This window comes from Symsagittifera roscoffensis, chromosome 1, assembly GCF_963678635.1.
Source record: "Symsagittifera roscoffensis chromosome 1, txSymRosc1.1, whole genome shotgun sequence".
Classification (NCBI taxonomy): Eukaryota; Metazoa; Xenacoelomorpha; order Acoela; family Convolutidae; genus Symsagittifera; species Symsagittifera roscoffensis.
In genome coordinates, this window is record NC_087062.1 from 31,751,467 (window position 1) to 31,770,195 (window position 18,729).

Consider the following 18,729-nt stretch of genomic DNA (forward strand, 5'->3'; position numbering starts at 1 on the left):
CGCAACATGTTTGACCCATGTTAACATAACATGCATTTTGAGCGAATGGTACTACGATGTCTAGATCAGCAGTTTTGCTGATGATCAAAGGGCATTTACCGCCCAGCTCTAGAGTGACTCGTTTCAAATTTGACTCGCCAGAAGCAGTTTGGATCAGATGGCCAACCTCGGTGGATCCAGTGAAAGCCACTTTGTTTATGTCTGGATGGTGCGAGATTGCGGCGCCTGCGGTCGGCCCGTAACCAGGTATGATGTTGATGACGCCTGGAAATGAATGCAATAAAATAAAGGGAAACATTCAACAGTATACTATAGTGTTTAAAAAACTGTGAGCACGAATATACTGCACGCCAAAATAAATAAAATTTTTGCTTGAACTTCATCTTACAAACCATTTTTCATGTTGGTGGAACTGTTCAAAATAAATCATATCGATGTTTTAAAATCGTGTGTTATCGATAAAGATGGTTCATGTCAATATTATGAAAAAAAAACATAACTAAATAGAAAAAACCAAACAGGAAAAAAGTTTTATCTGTAGGTAAACCGTTAAAAATGTCTTACAAATAGTACTGGCTAAATATGACCTGTACTTTACCATCTTTGAAACTTCTTCTTACAAAAAAAAATGTTTTGTTTGTGACCTGGTGGAAATCCGGCCTCTATGGCGATGTCTCCGAACAGCAGCGTCGTCAAGGGAGTCTGCTCGGGCGGCTTGAGCACCACCGCATTCCCAGCTGCCAGACACTGGCTCAGTTTCAGTGACGTCATCAGGAAGGGAAAATTCCAGGGGGTGATGGCACCCACAACTCCCACTGGCTCGTACCTGGTGTAGCCCATCTTCCCATCTTCCATGGCCAAAGTGCGGCCCTCGATTTTGTCACAGTATCCGGCGTAGTATCTGCATCATAACAAAAAAAAACAATTATAATCGATGAAAATAATGGATATCAAAAAGGGCGGAGGCTAGCAGTTGAATTTTTTCACCACTTTAAAATTTAAAACCACCCAAAAGTTCCCTTTCTTGGAGAAAAATTTAGCGCCCTGCAGATTGTCTGGTCGATATGAAGAGTTTGCCGTCAATTACTGCCTAACTTGAACTTGAGGGGCGAGCGGGCAAAAAAAAAACAATTTTGATTAAATTATTATTTTATAGTTTGTGCTGAGATTCGTAGATCTAGAAAAAAAATCAAACTGAAGCGCTCAGTGCAAGTATTCGAGGGCATATCTACAATTTTGGTAAACTTTGGTGACCTTCTTTTAGGTTGATTTGGCGTATTAATAAAAAAAAGCCGTAACGTGCCCACATTCCCAACCCACGCCTTTAAACTGCCCCCTGCATAGATCAATCTTGCTTAGATCGGATCTAAATGAAATAATTTCTGCAAAACTTGATCCAAATCAACTCACCTAAACCAGGAAACGCAAGTTGTGACATCGAGAAACGCCATGACGTACGGTTTCCCATTATCCAGCACTTCTAGGGAAGCGATGTAGGCTGTGTTCCGTTCGATTATATCTGCTATCTTGTGCAGCAGTTGCCCTCTATCGGCCGGGTTCATGGTCCTCCAAGTGGACTTTCGGTTCATGGCTAACCTGGCAGCTGCCACTGCTAAGTCCACGTCCGCCTTGTCCCCTTCTTGCACCTGAACAAATTGTGAATACATGAAAAAATCCGAGTAAAAACAATAAAAGAGAAATATTTGGTAAATAAGCGCAGAATATTTGGTAAAAATGGGGTCGTTATAGTGATTTGGGAGCGCTCAGAAAATCAATTGTGTGTGATCGACCGAATTAAATATTAGACATGCCCCCCCTTCTTCGAGAAAATCCTAGATCCGCCCCTGATTGTGGCGGGAAAAAAAACGGACTAATCACGAAATCACGGGGAAAGCATTGAAAGTTGAAAGGCATAAGTATTCGGCGACTAAGAAAAAGAGAAATAATCAATTTACGTTTTATGGATAGAAAATGAAATCAAACACGCCTCAGAAGTTGAGTAGAAACTATAGTTGCAATCCGTTACAAGTTTCAGTATTATTCTTCCTTCTCGCTTTTTGTTTGATTGTAATCATGTTCAGCCTAACTATACCTGGCAGATGACTTGTTCGTTCACGGGGTTGATAGTGTCAAATGTCTTCCCACTGACTGAGTCCACATATTCGTTGTTGATGAACAGCTGGGTCCTCTTGATTTCGGGATTCTTGATCGCCGGCTGCAGAGGAACCGCGAGAAGGTGCTCCATTTTAGTTTTCGAGCTAAGTGGAAAATTTCGTCTAATCAGGTCGTTTATCTGTTGATAACAAATAAAATTGCCTGCTTATATTCTTAAAAATACACAAAAAAAAACAGGAGTCTGTTTTATAAATTCAGATATTGCATGCAGTATGGTGAATTAGTGACGCAAGCATGTCCAGAAAAAAAAACACTCCATGCGAATCATCCCCGATAACTCCATCCAAAATAGCAAAAAATTACAATTTATAAATATCACAGCCGAAAAATGTGGTGCACTAACGATCCGGGTTGAACACAGCGAGTTCAAAAATATGAAGACATTTGAGGACGCATAAGCAACAAGAATGCTTGCATCAGGGCGAAACTTTGTTATTTACAAAAGGATAGAAGTTGCTCGTATCAAGGCAAATCCTTGAATGTTTCGAAAGCTTTTTGCCGTAGATGAAATGGTTTATATTTTTGTTCCGACTTTCTCCAGACCAATTTCGATTTTGTTACTACCTTTTTTTGGTGGAATTTAACGCGCAAGCGGCTACTAAGGTCGGCTTGGAATACGTTCAAAAACGAGTTGAGGAATGCAATTTGGTCTATTTAATACTTTGTTAGATGCGGAATATATCAATTTGTACTTTATACAACGTGTAGGGGGATGATTTTCAAAAATATCGCATCATTTTTTTTAAGGTGAACACTACCCCAAAAAACCTTAAAAATCAGTAGAAACATTCAGGGCTTCACTTGATACAAACAGTCTTTAGTCTTGTTATTTCTTTTGGTACTAGGACAAATTGAGTATACCAAAAAAAAAACTGACCAAAACCGACGTTTACAAGCAGTTTTTGGCGGGTTTTGACCAAAAGAAAACATTATGTTTTGGTGCGTGCCTCAAAGTTAGTATCTATGTAGAAAAAATTGGACAGGCATTGTGGAAATGGATTTTACAAATTATTACAAAAAAAACCAAATGGATAATAAGAAGGTGAAGGAGATTGTACCTGTAAAAACAGCGCTAGTTATAAAAACCCATGAGAAAAAAACCATCCAAGCACAAATGTTGGATCACATTCTCGGAAACTCGGAACAATCAATAAGCATCCCGCACTGGAATTTCATCAACAATAGCCAATTATATTGAATTTTGGGGGAATCAGTTTCTATGAAATTAGAAAAAAATATATAATTGATTTAAAATGGGTTAAAATCTTAATTTTGTTCGAATATCCATATTAATCGATTACAATAAGTTTTATTTGTAAATCATTCGTAATTACCCAAAACAGATAAAACGAAATGTGATTTGTCTTAAAAGATAGTTCTCTTGTTTTCAATTTTTTAATGAACAAATTTTCGTCATAAGTTTTTAGTTTTACGTTTTTTTGACTGATTTTAATTTATTCTCTCTAATCCAATTTACCTGCCCTTGTCGTCTCGTGACATTCCTCTAGTAAACACCACCCTCCCAAATACTTACACCCATTACCTGTTTACACTTCATCGTTTACATCCCCACCCCTCCCACGTTTTGCCAGCACCCCCGTTGAGAAGATGAACGTGAGGGCGGCGGAGGTGCGGAGGGGTAGGGGCGGAGGGGAAGATGGCCGGGGGGAGGTGCGGAAGGGGAGGGGCGGGGGGGGAGGTGCGGAGGGGTAGGGGCAGAGTGGAAGAAGGGCGGGGAGGTGCGGAAGGGGAGGGGCGGATGGGGAGGTGCGGAGGGGTAGGTGCGGCGGGAAAGAAGGGCGAGGGAGGTGCGGAAGGGGAGGGGCGGAGGGGGAGGTGCGGAGGGGTAGGGGCAGAGGGGATAAACGAGGGGGGAGTGTTTTGCTAAGCGATCCTTGCTGGTTGATTGCTTAGTAATCTATCCTAAGTTAAAGGTCTCACCTAATAACGTTAAAGTACATGGCAATTGTTATAGGTATTTTTTAAAAACTTAGTTATAAAAGAGTGTGAATTTATATCATAGATAGTTAAATTTAAATGATTTAAGCGATTAATGAACAACTGTCTTTATTGCCAATAGGCGTGGGGTCAATGCCTAGTTTTTACAATTAAACTAACACTTCTCTGCGTCTAGATTGCTCATTGATTATCAGACAATTGTCTCATCAGTTCTTCTAAATCAGTGTTGCTGCTGTTGTTTTTTTTGGAAATTATAAAAATTCTAATATCGTAAGCAAAAGAAAGAAATAAAATTACTCCGAAAAATAATAACTTGACCGAGCGAGTAGAAATGAGTGTGGGATTTAAACTTATGAAGATATTAGACAGATTCAATTTTAAAACAAGAATGCTTTTAAGTAGCTTTGTCTAACTCTTAACTTCCTATACTTTATTTCATCGGTTATCTCTTTCATCTTCCGGTCTTTGGAAAGTTTTCAGTAGTCTCATTTTTGAAGTTTTTTATTAAGAAGCCTTTATTCTTCCAATCTTTGATTTGAAAGTCTTCTATTTCCTTGTGTCTTTGTTGGGCTCTATAGGGACCGAGTGCTTATCGTTATAATGTCTGCTTTTGAAGGCAGAATATTTTAAGCGGTCAATTTGTATGGTGACGCATTGTCTTTTTGATATCCGTCTAAAAAGTCTGTGAAAAACTATTGAATAGCTCAAAAGGAATCAAATAATGAAACAATGAAAGAAAAGGACTAGTATTTAAAGGGTTGTCAAATAAAAAGTGGACAGGAGTCCACTCTAATCTCAAGTAAACTTTGAAAACAATAGTTTTTCACGTCTGTATAGTATTTGCAGTACTAAAACTGGCCCTTTTTCTTAGAAAGACAATTCTTCGATACTTACAGTTACATTGGCATCAAATTATGTTTATAATTGTGAAATAGGGTTAGCTTAAGCATTTGAAAAAGACATAAATTTTAAAATTGAAATAAAGTCGTTAAAAAATGAAGTGAAATAGTTTGAATCAGTTGTTTACTTTCAAAAATTTTCGAGCGTTTCCTTCATCCTTCTTGTCATTGATGTCATAAGCAATTTGATCCAAATTTTACTTGCTGTCTTGTTTTGATAGTACTCATCATCATCGTATGCATGTTGCAAATGAGTTGTGAGTTGAGAGATTGGGTTTTGCTTGTCAAAACTACAATGATACCATGCTAGCTTCTTATTGTTCTGATTGTGATTTTGTATGTTTCAATTGAGAGCTGACAGTTCATAACCGTTTCAAATTCTTTTGTCAAACATCCTGACACAGTTCTTGTTTCTGTTTTTCACAGAAGATGTTTATGTGGAAATTTTATGTCATACACAAACTATGTATTTTCGATTTTTTTATCCTACTCAAATTGAACATGAGATTTTTAGCTTCGCATGCAAACACACCACAATGAAAATAAGAGAAATAAATGTAATTTCTCAATTTGATCCTGGTCGCAACACAATTAACAGATCATACAGCTAAACACTTTTGGTTAGGATTTACTAGATGAAAAAATGAAAGAATAGAAGACTGTAATGGTTGTAAAGCAAGAATAAACAAATGTTTTATCATATTCGACATTTTTGTCACAATTAGCAAGTTTTGTTTCATTTTTGAAAAGAAAGAGAAAAAGTTTGCATTAAAACCGAATCAAAAAAAAATATCGAAGCAAAGGAAAATTAAAGACCAATTACAAAACGGTATCATATCCAAAAAAGGTAAGTCTAATAGTTCCTATTCGGTTATTTACCAATCCAAAGTCACCGTTTTATAAAAAAAATCGTCTTGAGTTTTATGATGTAAAATTTTACGTAAGCAATCATAATAATGATGCGGTCCAAGTGCCAAAGTTTTGCTTCTAAAAATTTGTTGTGATTGAAGGTTTAATTGCCTGTGTGTAGTGGATTCCAAACTACCGAGTTGGTAATTTGGCCACAATTTTGAGCAGCTAATCATACGAACTTCAGAGTTTGCATACAGCCACCAACCAGCACTTGCGTTGTTTAAATATGTTTCCATAAATTTTAAAAGGCTAACAAATGCTGGCATAAATCTGCGGCGGGTCGGGTCGAAAAACAATGTTTGCCCTTTTTATGTTAGTGATTAACGGTAAAAATTGTGCTCAACTTGTTGTGAAGTAAAGATATGATATTTCCCCGTTTTGATGAAATTCTTCTAGTTTGCATTTTCTAAGTTGAAAATTTTAAAGCTAATATTGAACTTCATCGGTCCTTACTTGGGCCTTAGGAAGAATCCGATGGTGCTAAGTAACTTCGCAGAATAAGTTTGTTAGAGTTTTACAATGGCTAGTTCTTTCATCAAAGGTTTCAATCTAAAAATGCTCGTTATTGTACTTAGGATAATTTTGGTTTCACTTCAAAAAAATACTGAATTCTCAGTGATAAAAGCGCCTGAATATAAAATGATTATAAAATCATTAGACTATTTTGTTCATGCCCTAAGCCTTTTGCAATTTTTTCTGCAATTAATCAAAAAATCGATTTTTTTTGTCTCAACTTGAGGTTCCATTTGAAGCCTTCTATTTTTATTTCATTTCCAAAATGGTCCATAATTGTTGGCGTACTTGACTGTTTTCGATCTCGGTAAAGAGTTTAACCAATATCTACTTGTTTTTGACGTATTCTTTTGAGTGTCATGCAGAACCGCCATTCAATGTAGTAAAATTTGTATTGTAAATTTTTTTGATACAATTTTTGATACAGTTTTTCGGTTTAAAAGTTTTGCTTTTTCAGTAAAATTTGTGCTTCTCGCAATTGCTTGAATAGACAACACCAACACAAGCACGCAAAAAATGTTTGATTAGTGACTCAGATTGAAAAAATAAGGAACACTCGTAATATTATTTTTCAGTAAGATTAGTGTAATTTCACAGCTCGTTTTACGAAAAGTTAGGTAAACTGCACAACTTTTAGCGTTATAAGAGCTTTTATAAAAAAAATTTAATTACAATTGTTTTGAAGCAGGAAAAAAAAAGAATATATTTAATTTATGTAACTTCAAAAGTTTGGCCTATTTGACCGTTGGTTATGAATTTTTTCTACTCTCTGGAATTTTTGAGTACGATAGGTGCTTACTTTTTTACATACTTACTTTTTCTACTTACGCTTTTACAGCTTTTTTGTTCCTAGGACTTATCAATTCTAAACAATGCTCGTTTTTTTTGAAAACTACGCCTGCAGGAGAAATTGAAATAATACGGGATGATTTTAGTGCAATAGTTATTGTTTTTATCAAGAAGTACATTTTGATAAAAACTTAGATATGAAGATTTTTGCTTCCTATTCTTATATTGATAAGAGGCCCGCCTCTATCTGGATGGTTTTTTATTTCCAAATTGAAACTTGAAAAACTTATTGATATTGTGTTTTGTGAAACGAAATCCATTCCCAGTACATTTAGATCGCTTTTGTCACCAAACTCTACGCCATAATTTTTACCGGATAATCAGTGTTAGTACAAAAAAATTGAGTAAAAAAATGTAAAACCTATAAATTTAAAATTTACTCCATTAACAGCAATGGTGTTTGATTAAGAATTCATAAGCGGTATAGACTGTATGTTACAATTCTGCTGATAACTTTCAAAATTTATAAGCAAACATGTTGCTCCTGTGTCTAGTAAAAAATGGGTTTCCAGACCGTTATTTTTTCTTTTTGTCTCCGACGTGATAATGACATAATTTAAGATACACTTGTATTTTTGGTTCAACCTGAGACTGATCTAGTTTAAATTAACAATATCCCAGTCATCATCGATATATTCTCCTGAAATTTCATCATCACCTAGTTCATGGATCTGATAAGGTGAAGGATAATTGTTTTTTCCGTTCAAAGGTTTTTTACTGTTCGACCTGTCAATCGATTGAGATCTTTCATTGCAATTGGATATTTTCCTGAATTCTTGATGGGGGATTTATATCATTAACATGGTCTTCTACTCTTGGCCTTCAGCTATAGTTATGATAATTTCTGTTTGCTTTCTCTCCTTTTGAAGCGATGCAAAACTTTGCTCTTGTTGGTCTTCAAATTACAACAATGGTTTATCGTATGGCCGAACATGCAAAAACATTTGCGAAACATTTGGTTGTTTTGTTTATTTCTACGTTCATCTGGATTATAAGCTGCATCTATTTTATGACCCTTCATCAGTCCTGTCCTGTTAACTCTTTGAGTTGATTCTTTATTCCACGCTTAAAAGTTTTATTTCACGCTTTATTCCACTTCAAATTTATTATCTATGCTGGTGGATGCTGTTCCAGTAGAGTCACTTCTTACTGCAAAACTTAAGTCTTTTGTAGTAAGTCTTAAGTCTTAAAATTGAAATAATACGGGATGATTTTAGTGCAATAGTTATTGTTTTATCAAGAAGTACATTTTGATAAAAACTTAGATATGAAGATTTTTGCTTCCTATTCTTATATTGATAAGAGGCCCGCCTCTATCTGGATGGTTTTTTATTTCCAAATTGAAACTTGAAAAACTTATTGATATTGTGTTTTGTGAAACGAAATCCATTCCCATTACATTTAGATCGCTTTTGTCACCAAACTCTACGCCATAATTTTTACCGGATAATCAGTGTTAGTATAAAAAAATTGAGTAAAAAAATGTAAAACATATAAATTTAAAATTTACTCCATTAACAGCAATGGTGTTTGATTAAGAATTCATAAGCGGTATAGACTGTATGTTACAATTCTGCTGATAACTTTCAAAATTTATAAGCAAACATGTTGCTCCTGTGTCTAGTAAAAAATGGGTTTCCAGACCGTTATTTTTTCTTTTTGTCTCCGACGTGATAATGACATAATTTAAGATACACTTGTATTTTTGGTTCAACCTGAGACTGATCTAGTTTAAATTAACAATATCCCAGTCATCATCGATATATTCTCCTGAAATTTCATCATCACCTAGTTCATGGATCTGATAAGGTGAAGGATAATTGTTTTTTCCGTTCAAAGGTTTTTTACTGTTCGACCTGTCAATCGATTGAGATCTTTCATTGCAATTGGATATTTTCCTGAATTCTTGATGGGGGATTTATATCATTAACATGGTCTTCTACTCTTGGCCTTCAGCTATAGTTATGATAATTTCTGTTTGCTTTCTCTCCTTTTGAAGCGATGCAAAACTTTGCTCTTGTTGGTCTTCAAATTACAACAATGGTTTATCGTATGGCCGAACATGCGAAAACATTTGCGAAACATTTGGTTGTTTTGTTTATTTCTACGTTCATCTGGATTATAAGCTGCATCTATTTTATGACCCTTCATCAGTCCTGTCCTGTTAACTCTTTGAGTTGATTCTTTATTCCACGCTTAAAAGTTTTATTTCACGCTTTATTCCACTTCAAATTTATTATCTATGCTGGTGGATGCTGTTCCAGTAGAGTCACTTCTTACTGCAAAACTTAAGTCTTTTGTAGCTATGCTGGTAGAAATTTATTATCTACATTGGTGGATGCTGTTCCATTAAAGTCACTACTTACTGCAAAAATTAGGTCTTCTGTAGCTATGCGATCTTTCAGTTGTTGCCAATTTGTGGGTGGACTCTCAATTGATAAGTCTTGCGCAATGATTTGCATTTTCTTTGCTGTTCTTTGATCATCATTCAAAGTTGGATTGGGTCATCCACAAACTACTGCGGTGCTAAACCGATGTATGTAACTTTTAAAAAAGTTATCAGGTTTTCATTTTATGTTTTCTGCTTCTACTCGTCATCTATACTTGCCCTTATCGTCAGTGATTCTATTTAAAAATTGATATCTTATATCGTTCCAAAGTAAACCAGCTGCTAATCCTTGGTACCATTGAGCGGCTAGACCTTTTAAAATTGAGCCGAATGAAGCTTTTTGCCTGTTATCATATGCGCCTTGTAAAAATCATACTTTTTCTCTATTATGTTAAGAAAGTTTTTCGCAACTTCATTTGGGTCTCAGCCGGTAAATTTTTCTTGAATTAAATATGGAAATGCGACTATGTTCGCCGTTTTTGTTTACATTAAGCTAAACTTTGGCTGGTAGAATATAGAGGTTTGGATGTACTGTTTGTTTACATTAAGCTAAACTTTGGCTAGTAGAATATAGAGGTTTGGATGTACTGCGTAATGATAAAATATGAGGATTGAATAAATTATATAAAGTTTTGTGAGTTATAATGGGTTTGATGAAAATAATTTTCTGTTAGATCTATCATTAGTGTTACAAGGTCAATCACGCTTTTTTATTGGAAATTGTTTCCGGAGTTTTGCTGCGGAAAATAATGACTACTTGGTGATTGTTTTTGTTTGGATGTTTGGACAAAATGATGACTTGATCTTTTTGGGTGTTGACGATACACCATATAAATTTTGTAAGTCAATTCCCTAAACTTGGTTTTAAATTAAATGCTGTTGTTTTACATGATAAAAACTGGTCATAATTTGTTATAACATTTCGCAGTCATAGGTGTTTATTTAGATAATCATAAGCAATTTGTAAAATTACTAATTTTCAAGGATAGTGAATCCTAAATCCTAATCAAATTGTTTCTAGTATTTTTGGGCAGTTCAGATCTTGATGAAGAAAAAAACTGGGGATAACCAGTTGTTAAAAATTTTTGTTTCGTTTTTGGGAAAGAATGATACTAAAAACGATTGGAAGTGAAGCAATTAACCATTTTTGTGGTATACAAATTATTTTATCTGGTATTTTTCTTAGCCGAAGAATTGTGTCTAATTCTGGAGTATATCGTCAAAAAAAAAGTTAATAGTTCGTGTTATCATCGTTAGGGTGTTTTGATAAAATACTAATATGATCATTTTCATGGATATGGATATGTTGTTAGAGACTTTGCTTCCTTAATTGAACCAGAAATTTGTTGGGCTGACGTCAATTTTAAAAAGTGTTGACATTATTTTTTAAAAAAATTTGATTTTTTCTTCGTTTTTTAAGTTTTTGTGTTCTGAAACTTTTAGCTGAACCTGAAACTTTATTTGTGTGAAATTTTTGATATTTTTTATATAATAAGCAAAGTAATTATATACCTACTGAGTTTATCACTGGCTTAAAATCTTGTTTTTTTTGGTGAAAACTTAGATTTTCTTGGAGTAACACTATAATCTGAAACCTGAAACTATGGTCGTTGAGGTTAGGTTTTTTATCTTTACAATCATATAAAAGCTTTTCACTATATATTTTTTTATCCTTTATCATGCAAACAATATTGAGAAAAGCTAATCTTTTGATATGTTAAATCTATTTTTTGAAATCTAAACCCTGTAAACTCTCTTAAACTCTGTACATAAAAAAACATGGTTTTTGATAGCTGTTCTAATGTAATGTAGATTTATGAACAGGTTTGTAGCATCAAAACCATGAACTTGTTTGCGGAAACCTAAGTTTATGGGGCTGAAAATATGATTTCTAGTACTTAAACTATGGCCTGATCACTTGATTTTAGAGCTTATTTGTTAAAAATCTAGATTTGATACATTTATTTCAGCAAAAAATTTTGCCAAAAACTTAAAAACTATACATTTGAGGGCTCAAACTAACACCTTCTAGAAGTTTTTGGAGAATAAAAAACTGTTTAGTGCATTAAGAATTCCTATTATTTTTTACACATTTTTGACTTGGAACGCAAAGTTTTTGGGTTTGAAACCAAAAACACCAGTTCAAAAACGTACAATTTAGCTTTAGGAACTTAGTTGTAAAATTAATTTAGTGAGTTTTAAGACTGTTAGTTTTCTCTAAAAAGTCAAAATTCGACGTTCGCAGCTAAATTTTGAGACCAGAAACTAATTTTTTTGTGTTCTGAAAATTGAAACTAACAAAAGTCACCACTTAAGGCCAAAGTTTTGGCTCAAGGGTTCCGAAATGATTTACCGAAACTTAAAATTGTGACTGGAAACTATATTATTTCAGCTGAAACGTTTGATCCCATAAATGAAAACTAGACTGAAACCTTAAACTTTGGATAGTTCAAGTAAATTTTCCAGTGCTTAAGCTAACATATGAAACCTATTTTTGTAAATATATAGTGGAAGGGTTAGTATTTTTTTCTTTAGTTTTTGTTGTGAAGCATAATAATAAATATTCTGCTGAAACTAAAAAATGATGTTTGGTGTAATGTGGTTCACCTTTATATTGGTTTTGGTGCGTTATTTTATGCTTCAATTGTTGTATATCTAAAATGTGTCAAAAAACCAATGACTTAGTAAAAAACACCCCAGTTCGTTCCTTCCTTTTTGGTTTTCAATATTTTCCCCTAGGTTCAGTAGGTGTTGGGTAAAAAAATTACTTTAGGGAAAATTGAGGGTACGCCCCAACAAACAATGAGGGAATGGAAAAAATAGCAACAAAAGTGAATTGTTGGATATGTTTGTGATGAGGAATTCAATTTAGGGTTCAATTTAATTCAATGATGAAGAATAGGGTACTCTTAGATTGCATATCGGACCAAACAATTCCCTTGAAAAATTGAAGATATGTATAACGTTTTTGAGCACTTTGGATGAAAAAGAATTTAGTCAAACAAAATGATAACAACTTTAAACTGAAGTTTGGGCAAGTATTTAGTAAATTACTGAAAAAAAGTATAAACCTACTGCGGACTTAGGCAGAGAACAACTCTTTCATATTATTTTAGTCAGTTTCTTATAGTATTTTAGTAAAAGATAATAGTCAAACTCATGAGCTAATTTCAATTAGAAAGCCGTAAAAACTATATTCGAGATGGAAAAATATCATGAGTTACTGTTAGCGTAGGGTGTACGTTTCGCCTGAAACCTACGAGGCATATCTGTCTATTAGACGACAATTAAATTGTGTTTCTATCGAAAGACACCCTTCGTCTCTAGCTTTTTGGGGTTGACAAATAACTTGAAAAATGCAAAAGACCCTAACTTAAAATTAAAAGCTGCTTCGAGTTTGTTGAAAAAACGAATTTCGTAATGAGTAGTTTTCTGCTGCGGTCGCACCATTTTTACTAAGCGTTCATTGCTGGTTGATTGCTTAGTAATTATCCTAAGATACAATTCTCAGCTAATATCGTCAAATCTAATTTAAGATTTTAGTTATTAAAGATATGGAATTTACATATTAGATTGTCGAATTCAAACGAACAACTGTCCTTATTGTCGATAGGGATGAGGCCGATTACTAGTTTTTACTTTCAAACTAACACTTCATTTGCCTGCGTCCAGATTGCTGATTGATTTGTCCGCCTATTGTTTATCAGAGTATTGGGTCATCAGTTCGTCTAGATCCGTGTTGCTGCTTTTATTTTTTGGGAACTTACAAAAATTCAAAAATCGTTTCTTAATAAAGTTATAAATATAAAAAGAAACAAAAGAAAGAAAAAAAAACCTTTCAGGAAAACTTTATCTCGACCGAGCGACTAGAAATGAGAGTGCGAAAAAATTATGACGATTTTAGACAGGTCCAATCTGAAAACAAGAATGCTTCGAAGTAAATTCGCATAATTCTACCCTTCATAGACTTTGTTTCATCCGATATCTGTTTCTTCTTCCGCCCTTTGGAAAATTTTCAGCAGTCTCCTTTTTGAAGTTTTTTTTATATTTAAAAGCCTTTATTCTTTCATACTTTGATTTGCAGGTGTTCTATTTCCTTGTGTCTATGTTAGGCTCCAAAGGGACCGGGTGCTTATCGCTTTAAGGTCTGCTTTTCAAAACAGAACTTTTGAACCGGTCAGCCTGTATGTCTTTTTGATATCCGACGAAAGGGTCTGTGAAAAACTATTAAATAGTTTAAAAAGAATCAAATTTGGAAAGAATGAAAAAAATTGGACTTGTATTTAAAGGGTTGACAAAATAAAAATGGAAAGGAGTCCACTCTAATCTTAAGTAAGAAATTGAAACAATAGACTTTTATGTACGTGTAGTATTTGCAATACTACAGTGTAAACAGGGGATGTACATGAGGGTTATAATAAGTGGGATGTAAGCTTTGAAGGAGTTAAAGAGGGGTGCTGATAACATGGGGAAGAATTAACTGGGGGAAGGCGTGAATGTGAAAGGAGAAAGATATTGGTTTGGGGATTAAACAGGCATTATGAAAATGATGAGAAGGTTGGAAGTTCGAGTAGGCCGTGAGCAATTCAGAAGTTGTATAGAGAATACAATTCATTATAATTAATTCTAATGGATTTTAATGGATTTTTTTTTACGGAAATAACCGAATATAATGAATAAATAGTTAGTTTCATGGTCTAAAATTGCAACAATAATGGATCATAATGATTATATTTTAGACAACTTTTTTCCATTTTCATCGATTTTTCTCGATAAAACTCTCGTGCCGGATGAGTAAACCTCAAATTATTTCAGTCTACTATTTATTCTCGATCAAGTTCTGCGCTGGAATAACCTATAATTCTGAAACCTCAAAAGCACTTACCACTTCTTTGGTTTTGTAATCCGTATAAATAAATTAAAAATTTGGCATTCTCTTGCTTGCCTATAGAAAATGAAATTTATGATCTGGGTTTAAACAAATGCCGCCTTAGACGAGAAAGACCTATTATCTCGTTTTAATTTATTGATAGAATGCGAATATGCACCCAAGAAATAACAAAATAGGCTCGTTGATGATCTAATCTATTTCTCAAACATTTGTCAAACCAAGATCTAACTTGACTTCATCGATCGGTACAGTACCAAAATTGAAATAGAGAGAGAGTACTTGATCAAGATAAAATTCCAATTTAGAATAGCACTGTCTATTTACGACCAATTTTGCTAAAATTTAACTTAGAAAATACGTTCAAAAACAGGTAGATCACGTTTCTGTTTGTATTTTAAGCGAAAACAAAAAAATCTGCTGAGTTCACATCCTTATACCGGAAAACCCAACTATACAATTCCATACAATTTGTCTATGAAAAATTATTTGTCATGTAATTCTAACATACGGGAATTGTAATGAATACAATTTTTCCAAAAAAAAAGTTTTTTTGTAAGAAGATTTTCCAAGATATTATGGGCCATTTAATGAATGACATCAAGCTTCATTATCCGAGCGACTACCCTGAAAGTGTTATTATCATGTCCTTGCTATGAGTATGGTGTGACGTTGTTAGATAAAATTCAAAAACTCAAAAGTCACAAAAAAAATTTATATTCGCCCAATAGATGAAATATTTACCCACGTAGACAAAACGCTTTCAGTGTTTTCACTCATGGAAAAAAAGCTTATTATACAACTCAATTCAAACCCATAGAAAAAAATGTTTGAAAAAACAACTCTAGCATTTTTTTTATTATTGGAATAGTGTAACTTGCGTTTCCATGAAAAAAAAAATATCAGTTACACCTTTTTTCCACATAGTTTTCGTTACGTCTGCAAAATTGTATGAAAACTTGACAACTTTCTCCATACTACGAAACGCTGACTGAAATTTTCTCTATGCAGTTTGTTTTGTTGAAAATCTTTAAGTTTATAGAGCCGGCAAAAATTCCATCGGGATTCTAATCAGAGAAAAAAAAACTTGAATTTTTTTTCGCAAGATCTAAATAAATCTAAATGATTTTTTGTGAATTTGTGAGAGAATTTAACATCTAAAAAAGAAAAAAACAGTAATGATAGATTTGCTGAAAATCAAGTCAGTGTTTACTCAAAAGTTTTTACAAAAGAAAAGATTGACACGTCAAACGGTTTTATACGCTTTTTTTTATTCATATTTTGTACTCTTTCATTTAATTCAAAAATACACAAGCTGATTGTTTCTTCATCTTTTTGCTGCTGCAATTTTTTTTTAATTTCGGATTCTCATTTGACAGAAAAAGAACAAATGCTGCTGCCTTAAACGATTATGAAGGAGTGTTTGACTTTAAAAAAGGATAAAATCAAAAGAAGAATTTGCTTTTTTGTTTTATAAAACATCCCTCTATAAATTAACTAAAGTACAGATTTTTATATTACGCATACAGCATATTTTGCAAAACTGCTAGCATATTTCAATTAGCTTACTTAGAACTAATTTTCCAACTTTGTCGGTCACACAGACTCAGCGACCAAAAATTCATATTCTGGACAGTGTTTCAAGTCGCGGACTGAGTCTGGAAACAGCGTATCTCGGTCGCGATGGTCAAAAGTTAGTCGCGCCCTGGCCGAAAAAATAGTCACGGCCGGATTCAAAAATTAGTCGCGGCATGGCTGAAAAATTAGTCGCGGCCTGGTCGAAAATTACCTGCGGGTGTGGTCGAAAATTTAGTCGCGGCATGGTAAAAAAATTTAGTCGCGGCATAGTCGAATAGTTAGTCGCGGCATGGTCGAAAAATAAGTCGCAGCATGATCTAAAAATAGTCGCAGCCTGATTGAAAAATTAGTCTCCAAAACACGCATACACACCTCTGCCGCATTTTTTTCAGCTCAGTTTTTGGTTTAAAAAAAAGCGCCTCTGTCGATTGTTTTAGCTGCGTCTTCGTCTTTGAAACTTTTTTCTCTAGTAGTTTCTCCCCAATTGCTGTTAACTTTTATTCTGTCGCACCGGTCGCGGTTACTTTTCTTTCGGTCGCGCGATCGGAAATGCCACATTTTGGTCGCGGTGGTTTGCAAATATCCAATTTTGGTCACTGCAGTCGGGAAAAGCAGTCGCGATCATAAAACTAAAAAATTGACCCGGGGCTGAAGTTCTAGATTAAGAAGTTGAAAAGGATAGTTAAAAAGAATTCATCAACCTTTTAGAGCCGCCGAACAGCTTTAAAATACTTTAACGAAAGTATGAAGACAAGCAATTGGAACACACAACACAAAAAATGTCGGCAACTTTTTCATACTATTTTGACTTTTGTTTTAAAAGTAGCGATTTCTATTGACTTTCTTTGATAAAAATAATATTTATATGTACTTAATATTTATAATATTTATATTTATATAAAGTTTATAGAGCCGGCAAAAATTCCATCGGGATTCTAATCAGAGAAAAAAAAACTTGAATTTTTTTTCGCAAGATCTAAATAAATCTAAATGATTTTTTTGTGAATTTGTGAGAGAATTTAACATCTAAAAAAGAAAAAAACAGTAATGATAGATTTGCTGAAAATCAAGTCAGTGTTTACTCAAAAGTTTTTACAAACGAAAAGATTGACACGTCAAACGGTTTTATACGCTTTTTTTATTCATATTTTGTACTCTTTCATTTAATTCAAAAATACACAAGCTGATTGTTTCTTCATCCTTTTGCTGCTGCAATTTTTTTTAAATTTCGGATTCTCATTTGACAGAAAAAGAACAAATGCTGCTGCCTTAAACGATTATGAAGGAGTGTTTGACTCTAAAAAAGGATAAAATCAAAAGAAGAATTTGCTTTTTTGTTTATAAAACATCCCTCTATAAATTATCTGAAGTACAGATTTTTATATTACGCATACAGCATATTTTGCAAAACTGCTAGCATATTTCAATTAGCTTACTTAGAACTAATTTTCCAATTTTGTCGGTCACACAGATTCAGCGACCAAAAATTCATATTCTGGACAGTGTTTCAAGTCGCGGACTGAGTCTGGAAACAGCGTATCTCGGTCGCGATGGTCAAAAGTTAGTCGCGCCCTGGCCGAAAAAATAGTCACGGCCTGATTCAAAAATTAGTCGCGGCATGGCTGAAAAATTAGTCGCGGCTTGGTCGAAAATTATCTGCGGGTGTGGTCGAAAATTTAGTCGCGGCATGGTAAAAAATTTAGTCGCGGCATAGTCGAAAAGTTAGTCGCGGCATGGTCGAAAAATAAGTCGCAGCATGATCTAAAAATAGTCGCAGCCTGATTGAAAAATTAGTCTCCAAAACACGCATACACACCTCTGCCGCATTTTATTCAGCTCAGTTTTTGGTTTAAAAAAAAGCGCCTCTGTCGATTGTTTTAGCTGCGTCTTCGTCTTTGAAACTTTTTTCTCTAGTAGTTTCTCCCCAATTGCTGTTAACTTTTATTCTGTCGCACCGGTCGCGGTTTTTTTCTTTCGGTCGCGCGGTCCGAAATGCCACATTTTGGTCGCGGTGGTTTGCAAATATCCAATTTTGGTCACTGCAGTCGGGAAAAGCAGTCGCGATCATAAAACTAAAAAATTGACCCGGGGCTGAAGTTCTAGATTAAGAAGTTGAAAAGGATAGTTAAAAAGAATTCATCAACCTTTTAGAGCCGCCGAACAGCTTTAAAATACTTTAACGAAAGTATGAAGACAAGCAATTGGAACACACAACACAAAAAATGTCGGCAACTTTTTCATACTATTTTGACTTTTGTTTTAAAAGTAGCGATTTCTATTGACTTTCTTTGATAAAAAATAATATTTATATGTACTCTTTTTGTAAGAAAATTTTGTTTTAAGAAAAATATAAAATTTCGATTTTTTACACGAATTATAGTTTAATCCAGAAAACAGAAAGAGTAAAGCAGATATGAAAGATCTTACCAGCGATGCAATTCAAACTGCAGCTAGAGCGAGCAAAACCTAAAAAAGAATTATGTAAGACAATTCCTTGTCAAACTAGTGTAGAAAATGACTATTTCAGAACCTGGGTCAACTAGTTAAGCCTGAATTGACTATTTGAC

The 18,729-nt window shown here is 34.1% G+C and overlaps 1 protein-coding gene across 1 annotated transcript in view; it reads right to left on the reverse strand.

Annotated features, from left to right (window-relative positions):
* LOC134856788 (aldehyde dehydrogenase, mitochondrial-like) overlaps nucleotides 1–3,697 on the reverse strand; it is a 3,979-nt gene extending 282 nt beyond the window's left edge. Inside the window, exons 1-5 of the mRNA XM_063873067.1 lie at nucleotides 3,653–3,697; nucleotides 2,093–2,258; nucleotides 1,411–1,646; nucleotides 645–901; nucleotides 7–264 (exon numbers count right to left, since the gene is read on the reverse strand). Coding sequence (XP_063729137.1) covers nucleotides 7–264; nucleotides 645–901; nucleotides 1,411–1,646; nucleotides 2,093–2,258; nucleotides 3,653–3,675 — 940 coding nt within the window. The 5' untranslated portion in view covers nucleotides 3,676–3,697. The remainder of the gene's footprint in view (nucleotides 1–6; nucleotides 265–644; nucleotides 902–1,410; nucleotides 1,647–2,092; nucleotides 2,259–3,652) is intronic.
* Between the last annotated feature and the right edge of the window lie 15,032 nt (nucleotides 3,698–18,729).